General features: G+C 41.9%; 1 protein-coding gene across 1 annotated transcript in view; it reads left to right on the top strand.

Annotated features, from left to right (window-relative positions):
• Window positions 1-407: 407 nt before the first annotated feature.
• Window positions 408-8,713, top strand: part of STK17A (serine/threonine kinase 17a) — a 34,440-nt gene continuing 26,134 nt past the window's right edge. The window contains exon 1 of the mRNA XM_056857551.1: window positions 408-574. Coding sequence (XP_056713529.1) covers window positions 408-574 — 167 coding nt within the window. The remainder of the gene's footprint in view (window positions 575-8,713) is intronic.

The following is an 8,713-nucleotide window of genomic DNA, read 5'->3' as shown; positions in this document are numbered from 1 at the left end:
GTTATTATCACATGGATCCGATTAATAAGTATTCCCCTTTTCCACCGGTTGTTGCTTTTTAATAATCAAAGTTTATTACAGAGACTTCGCCAGCCCTGCCGGAGTGCAGCGCCCTCTGCCGAGCCGGCAGGGGGCGCTTCCCAGCCGCAGAGCCGGCGCCGCTGGCCGCGCGCCCCCGAAGCCACGCCCCTCTCCTTTCCTCCTCGCTGCCACGCAGGTGAGGCGGTTGGGGGCGTGTCTTCTCCCCCCCCATTCGCTGTCAGTTCGGCCGGCGAGGGCCGTTGGCTGCGCAGGCGCCGTCGCGGGCTCGCGTTCCCCTCGAGCGAGCGAGCGAGAGAGCGAGTCGGCCACACGTCGCTCGGAGCGGCCGCAGCCGGTCGGGCTCCGCGCTTCCCCTTCGCCCCGCCATGAGTCCCGACGAGAAGCCGCCGTCGCCGCCCAGCCGCTCCCGGGGCAGCCGGGCGCCTCTGCCGCCGCCGCGGCGCGGGGGGCTCTTGACGGAGACCCGGAGCCCCATCCTCAGCGAGGCTTTCCAGGAGCGCTACAGCCTGAGCCCAGGCCGAGAACTCGGCAGGTGAGGAGGGAGGGGAGGGGGAGGGGGAGGGGGAGGAGGAGGAGGAGGCCGCCTTTGCTCCCCCCTGCTCGGCTTCCTTGCAGGAGCCGCTGTAAATAGAGGGTTTTCTCGGCACAGACTCCTCTAGCCGCGCAACTCTGTCTGGACGGTTGTGATGATGCTTCAACGGCGTTGGATCACCCTCACCATCTCCAATATTACTGCCAGTACTGCCAGCAGTATTACTATCGTTATAATCGTTATTATTTATTATGCAATTGCTGCCAATATTGCTATCAATACATTCTAGCAGTATCTGAAGAAGTGAGCTGTGGCTCGCGAAAGCTCCTGCCCTCCCAGAAAATATTTTTGTGAGTCTTTAAGGTGCTACTGGACTCGTGCCCTTTTTGACTACTAGCAGTATTATTATCATTATTTATTATGCAATTGCTACCAATATTGCTATCAATACTACTATCAGTATTACTATCATTATTGTTTATTATGCAATTGCTACCAATACTACTACCAATATTACTATCGTATTACTATTATAATCATTATTTATTATGCAGTTACTACCAATATTACTATCAATACTACTATCAGTATTGCTGTCATTATAATCATTATTATTTATTATTATGCAATTGCTACCAATACTATTATCAGTATTACTATCATTATAATCATTATTAATAATGCAATTACTACCAATGCTACCAATATTACTCAGTATTACTATTATCATTATTCAGTTACTACCAATATTACTATCAATAGTACTATCAGTATTGATGTCATTATAATCATTATTATTTATTATGCAATTACTACCAATATTGCTATCAATACTACTGTCGGTATTACCATCATAATCATTGTTATTTATTATGCAATTGCTACCAATATTACTATCAATACTACTATCGGTATCACCATCATAATCATTGTTATTTATTATGCAATTGCTACCAATATTACTATCAATACTACTATCAGTATTACTATCATTATAATCATTATTATTTATTATGCAATTACTACCAATACTACCACCAATATTACTATCAGTATTACTATTATAATCATTGTTTGTTATGCAGTTACTACCAATATTACTATCAATACTACTATCAGTATTGCTGTCATTATAATCATTAATATTTATTATCCAATTGCTACCAATATTACTATCAATACTACAATCATAATAATTGTTTTTATTATGCAATTGCTACCAATATTACTATCAATACTACTATCAGTATTACTATCATAATCATTGTTTATTATTCAATTATTACCAATTCTACTACCAATATTACTATCAGTATTACTATTATTATAATCATTATTTATTATGCAGTTACTACCAATAATACTATCAATACTACTATCAGTATTACTATCATTATAATCATTGTTATTAGTTATGCAATTCTGTAATCCTCGCCCCACCGCATCGTGGTGTTTGTTAGAGGTTGTATAGCTTTTTAAACCGATTAGGGGTTGTTGTTTTTGTTTTTCCATGTTGTATAATCCGTCTTGAGTCCTAGAGAAAAAGGTGAGCTACAAATGAGGTTCATAACAAATAACAGTAGAAAAGAGCAAGAGTCCGGTGGCACCTTAAAGACTTAACAAAATTACTGGCAGGGTATGAGCTTTTGTGAGCCACAGCTCACTTCTTCAGATACAGCTAGAATGTGAGTCCGTCTATCCTTAAATAGAGAAGAGAGAATTAGACATACAATGGCAATCGGGAGAAGTAAGCTGTGGCTCATGAAAGCTCATACCCTGCCAGAAATTGTTAGTCTTTAAGGTCCTACTGGACTCTTACTCTTTTCTGCTACTGTTGACAGACTAACACGGCTACCCATCGTGATCTATAACGAATAACAGTGAGTATGTGGACGGTGCCTTGTTGGTGTCAGCAGAGTATAAGTGATCAGGGCGTCCTGGTAGGCTTTGGGAGACCTGGGTTCCAATCCCAAGTTTGCCAGCTGACCAGTTGTGCGCTCTCAGTTTAGCCTGCCTCAGAGGGGTGTGGTTGGGAGGATGACATGGAAGAGAATCATGTGGAGTGCCCTGAACTTGTCAAAAGGGCGGGGTTTTAAAAAAGGGTGCAGAACTACTAACGGAGTTAATAATTTTCCACCATTGTTGTAGATAGAAGGTAATGCTTTCCATGCCACATTCCAAAGAGTAGCCTGCCTGGGGTGTTTCTGGTCATCTGAATAGATCAGTGTGAGTGGTAGAAAAGAGCAAGAGTTCAGTAGCACCTTAAAGACTAAAGAAATTTCTGGCAGGGTATGAGCTTTCATGAGCCACAGCTGGCTTTTTCAGATACAGCTAGAATGTGAATCCATCTATCCTTAAGTAAAGTGTGAATTAGACACACAGTGGCAATGTAAATGTCAAAAGCAAGTAAATGACACTAGCGGGGGGGATTGGTTTTAGTGTGATAGGCAGAGGGTAGTAGGGGTGGAGAAATTAGTATTGGTAATGAGACAGGAATTCCAGATCTCTATTCAATCCCAGAAAATGCATTGTCTTGAGCTTCATTAATAGTTGTACTTCAGCAGTCTCTTTCTGATCTCCCTTTGAAATCCCTTTGTAAGAAAACTGCTACTCTTAAATCAGCAACTGTGAGTGGTGTATGCCAAGCCCTGACATGTTCTTGGTTTTAAGAGATTGCGTAGACGCAGTTTTGAATTTTGTTGAAGTAGGCAAGTCATAAAACTATCAATGTGAAAAGTTACTACTCTTCTCCTGTTAGTGTTGTGGTTGGGTGGTTTTGCATGTGTTTTGGTTAGATTGTTGGGAGGGTAATGTGGAGAAGGAGGAATGGGCTGTCCAAGGGAAAGATGCCCGTCAAGTGTCCCTTTCCCTATTTTGAATGTGTGTGTGTGTGTAAAGTGCCGTCAAGTCGCAGCCGACTTATGGCGACCCCTTTTGGGGTTTTCATGGCAAGAGACTAACAGAGGTGGTTTGCCAGTGCCTTCCTCTGCACAGCAACCCTGGTATTCCTTGGGGTCTCCCATCCAAATACTAACCAGGGCTGACCCTGCTTAGCTTCCGAGATCTGACGAGATCAGGCTAGCCTGTAGGGCAGCGTAAAATCTCCAACTAGACTCAGCCCTAGACCTAATACCTCTTTCAACCAGAACACCCTTTGTTGTGGTTTCTCTCTCCTGGCACCAACCCTGGCACTGTTTGTAACGTTTCAGAACAGGGGCTACTGAGGAGATCAGTCACATGCCTCTTCCCCATTTCCACCCGGACCTTTATTAAGACAACTAGCAAAATTCTTCCCCCTCCACCCCGTAACAGGGTGTGTGTGTGTGTGTGTGTGTGAGAGAGAGAAGGGGAGACTTAGGTATTGTAAGGACCAGTGCATATGGTACTATGTTCCTCCCACTTTTCTTTTGTGGTGTTTCTGCTAATGGTGGCCCTGGCCACACACATAGAGGGACAGGGGTAGAATTTTCTCCTCTCCATTATGGTTTACTTTTCCTAGTTGAAGTTAACAGCAGTTGGGACCTAGCTTTTGTATGTTACTGGGCGGGGTGGCAGAGGAGATGTCATTTCTGTGTGTTGAGTATTTTTGGCTCAGTTGGGCTGGAGTAGTCAAAATTGGTTTTACCGTCGTAGTGGCGATTTTAACTTGCTTTTCATTCAAATGGGTAGTCAGCATGAAAAATGGGTAGTCAACATGAAAAATGTGTATTCTTGACAGTGGTCTATGAAAAGTGATAAAGGAGGAGTATTATGTGTAATAGGACGTAGATGCACATGAGTGTATGTGCACATTTTTCTGTTAGCCAGCAGTTAAAGCAATTTGACAAAGAACTTGCATTATATTTCAGTGATAGTGAACATGCTTGAATGTGGAGTTTACCAAGAATTTTGTCAGCCTGGAAAAAAATCTGATGTCACCTGTTACTCGATCCAGTGAATTTGTTTAGTCTTGAAACACTGCTAGTTTTTGACCGTATAAAGAACTTGAAAGATTTACGCCTCTATCTGTTCTGTGTATAAAAACATGTGCATTCATGTATACGGAGCACAGTAAGCTTTCATCTCTTAATGTATTTACATTTATTTGGGATCAAGCTCCATCAGACTCATGGATTCCTTTCTGAATAAGCACCTGTAGCATTTGGGCTGTATGTACTCTCTCTTAAAGTGTGATGTGACCAGCTGGTGAGAAATCCCCTGCCTCCTTAATAATTGAGGATAGTCATTACTGAGGTCAGTTTTGACTTTGAACAAGACTTTTCCTGTTGTCTAGGCATCAGTGCTTAAGGACCTGAGGCTATTATAACTTTCAAGGCTAAAGGCAGGCAAGCCCTGAGTCAGGAGACAAAAACAAACCTCATCTGGTATTTTAAACGCATTTTGTTGAGATCAAAGCTGTGACTTTGGACCCTCTAAAGGCATGTCACTGTGAGCAATACATGCACAGCCTTGAAACATTATTCTTGTTTCTTAAAACTGGTAAATGAGGTTTCAATATTTGTTTAGGTATGCAAGCTGTAAAAATGTCATCCATGTGAAAAGATACTTTGTGGTACAGATCCTGTTCACTTTTTAAAATCTTTCTCTTTTCTTGAAGTAATGTGAATTGTTTGTATATTCAGTATACTTTAAATGTTAATTGCTATATTTGGACCATATTTAATCAGGATCTCCATTCATTTTCATAAACTGGTATATTATCAAGGTGGGCACCCCTTTGAGACATTAAAGAAAATTTAAAAGAGCCAGCGTGGTATAGTGATTAAGAGCAGTGGTTAGGAGCTGTGGACTCTAATCTGGAGAACTGGGTTTGATTCACCACTCCTCCACATGAGTGGTGGACTTAATCTGGTGAACTGGATTTGTTTCCCCACTCCTACTCATGAAGCCAGCTGGGTAACCTTGGGCTAGTCACAGCTTTCTTAGATCTCTCTCAGCCCCACCTACCTCACAGGGTGTCTGTTATGGGAAGGGGAAGGGACAATGATTGTAAGCCAGTTTGATTCTTCCTTAAGTGGTAGAGAAAGTTGGCTTATAAAAACCAATTCTTAGGGGAGGGGCTGCGGCTCAGTGGTAGAGTATCTGCTTGGCATTCAGAAGATCCCAGGTTCAATCCCAGGCATCTCCAGTTAAAGAGACTAGGCAGGTAGGTGATATGAAAGACCCCTGTCTGAGAACTTGAACAGCTTCTGCCTGTCTGAGTAGACAATACTGACTTTGATGGACCAAGGGTCTGATTCAGTATAAGGCAGCTTCATGTGTTCATGTGTTGTTCTTCTAAATACCACGGATTATTAGGAAAATATATATATCCTTTTGCGCATATGTGCACGCTTGAATCTGCATTCCTGTGACTTTAACATAAGAATTGTTCCCAAGATGCACCATGAGTCATGCATCTTATTAATTCATCTTCTGATAGGCAGGAGGTCCTCATAAATATCTTTTGGCTGCAAAGAAACACAAAATGAAAACGTTCAAACAATTACACTTAATTCTGAGCATAATATCAACCAAACTAACATTATGTTCTGAAATTGGGTGAGGTCAAAGGTTTAGTGCACCCAGAGAGAAGTGTATTGATTCAGCATTAAAATTTCAAGCTTGAGGTGTTCTTAATCAGCCAAACAGATAATCATGTTCAGATCAGTTTTTTTCTTGGGTGTTAAACTAGAATGGGCAACTAGTACAGCTCAGTCTGGTTCCCTATGACTGGGCCAAGTAATAAAAAAGAAAATGGTGCTGTCTACATTGGATGTACATCCATTTGCAGGTGGAATAACACAGGGATTGATGTAAATGGGAGGCAGGAGCATTGCAATGCAGAAAGTCCTGGATCACAAGGTATGTGTGGTATGCAGCCATAAGTAGGCTGTCCCTGTTCTAAGGAATTCTTTAAATAGGACTCAGTGAATTCGTAATTCTATACTGAACCTTGAATCTGATAAGTTAAAGGCTTAAAAGGTTTGTTATAACAATTGTAGATTAAATTAAGTGATAAGTCAGATAAGAAAAGTCATTTGATGCGTTCATACTTGAGGCTTTAATTGGGTTAGTTTCAAATCTGCTAATGTGCATGTGAAGCCGGCATATGTATTTGATTTTCTTGAGTTACCTTAACATTCATATGAGGTGTGAAGTTAGAAAGAGGATTAAATGCACTGGTCTCAATGGAGTTTCAAACACAGTTGCACCCTTCTAAGCTCCTTGACTTCAGTGGATTTAAAAGGGTGTAACTGCTTAGGATCACTCCTCCACATGAATCCTGCTGGTGACCTTGGGCCAGTAACAGTTCTCTCAAAGCCCTTTCAGCCCATGCAGAAGCAGGCAATGGCAAACCATCTGTGAATGTCTCTTGCCTTGAAAACTCTACAGGGTCGCCATAGGTCAGCTGTGACTTAATGGCACCCACACACAACTGCTTAGGATTGCACTATTGGTGCTGCGTATGAGAGCACCAATAGAATCCACTTCTATGTAATTAGTACAGGATGACGTCCCCTATAGCATAGTGATAGTCGATAAACAGGGTGCTCAATTAGATGACACTTTTTCTGCATTTCAGTAAGGTTTTAATGTACATTACCTGGTTCCTGTGTGACTGTTAAGTGCTGTCAAGTCACTTCCAACTTATGGCAACCCTACATATTAATGACTTCCATAACATCTTAACAGCCTTGCTCAGGTCTTGCAAACTGAGGGCTGTAGCTTCCTGGTATGATGAAATCAATGTGTATTTACCATATGCTGTGAATCAACAGCAGTAAGTTAGAGGATGCAGAACTTGGGTTTCTTATGCTTCTAGTGGTCCCCTGTACCAATAAGCATGTTGTTGGTTTGGTAATGATACAGTGTGCGGTTTCTAGAAAACCGGAATTTGCAGTAGAATGCTCTAAAGATCCGTTACTGCCTTTTTTGCAAAGGTACAATATATTTGATATCAGGTAGCTCTCACCTTGGGTGGTACAGTAATGTCATGAGAACTTTGCTGCTAGTGTTGCATTTTATTTTCTAACTGCTAATAATCTTGTGGGTTTATTAAATCACTGCTGTGACTCCTGGTAGATGGAAAATGTGAGAGTGAAAGGTGTGGAAAGCAGAAGACACTTCAGAACCTTGTCTTGATGGTAGAGCGCCTGAGTAACTGCTGTGGGGTATCGGCACATATTTATGCAGTTTTTCAGCTTCTTAAATTTCATTGTATAACATGGTAAGCAGTCTTAAAACCTTTAAATCATGATATATATATATTGTTTTTTTGGCCTCAAGTCACAGCTGATTTATGGCGACCTCTGGTGGGGTTTTCAAGGCGAGAGACCTTCAGAGATGGGATTGCCATTGCCTGCCTCCAGGTCACGACCCTGGTATTCCTTGGAGGTCTCCCACTCAGATACTAGCCAGGGTCAGGGCTGAGAGCTTGTGACTGGCCTAAGGTCACCCAGCAAGCTTCCATGGCACAAGTGGGGATTTGAACCTGGGTTTCTCAGGTCCTAGTCTGACACCTTTACCACTATTACACGCTGGAAGTTTTAACATAGATTTGTGAAGTTTTTTTTAGTGTGTTTGCTTTATGAAAACATAACTGAATTGAAATGCTCGTCTTGTACCACAGCAACCAGAGTACTTACAGAGCAATGCCGCAGCTAGACTGTGACTTCATTGGGGTTTAACTGTCCTCACTGTGTCCAAAAGCGAGAATGAAATCCATGTAATACCTTTTGTTAGGACCAACCAAATTGACCTAGCTTTGTGCAAACCTTTGAGGTCACCAGAACAGTTCATCAGGCAACAAAAGCTTGTTGAATCTTTTGTGATGGTGTGGTCTTAATACAAAGTATTACATTGATTTGTTCCAGTTTTTGAATTTTGCACGAACCAGTATGGCTATACAGCTTTTTCTAACTGTGTCCAGCCTAGCTGTGTTTGCCATTGGAGGTGCTGTTATAAATTATGTAGGTGGGAAATGAGGAAGTACTTTTGCCAACAATACTCTGTGGGGTTGTATTCCTAAATACTGATAATTTCTCCCCCTGCCCCAGTATTTGAGTTCTTATTTGCCTCATCCATCGTCCACAGTAAATATAAAAAGATAATGCATAAGTAAGCATCCTTCCCACCCTTGGTAGCCTCCTCCCAGGA

The sequence above is a fragment of the Euleptes europaea genome, chromosome 11 (genome assembly GCF_029931775.1).
Source record: "Euleptes europaea isolate rEulEur1 chromosome 11, rEulEur1.hap1, whole genome shotgun sequence".
NCBI lineage: Eukaryota > Metazoa > Chordata > Lepidosauria > Squamata > Sphaerodactylidae > Euleptes > Euleptes europaea.
The sequence above is the reverse complement of the archived record's forward strand: the minus strand, read 5'-3'. Positions and strand labels throughout refer to the sequence as shown.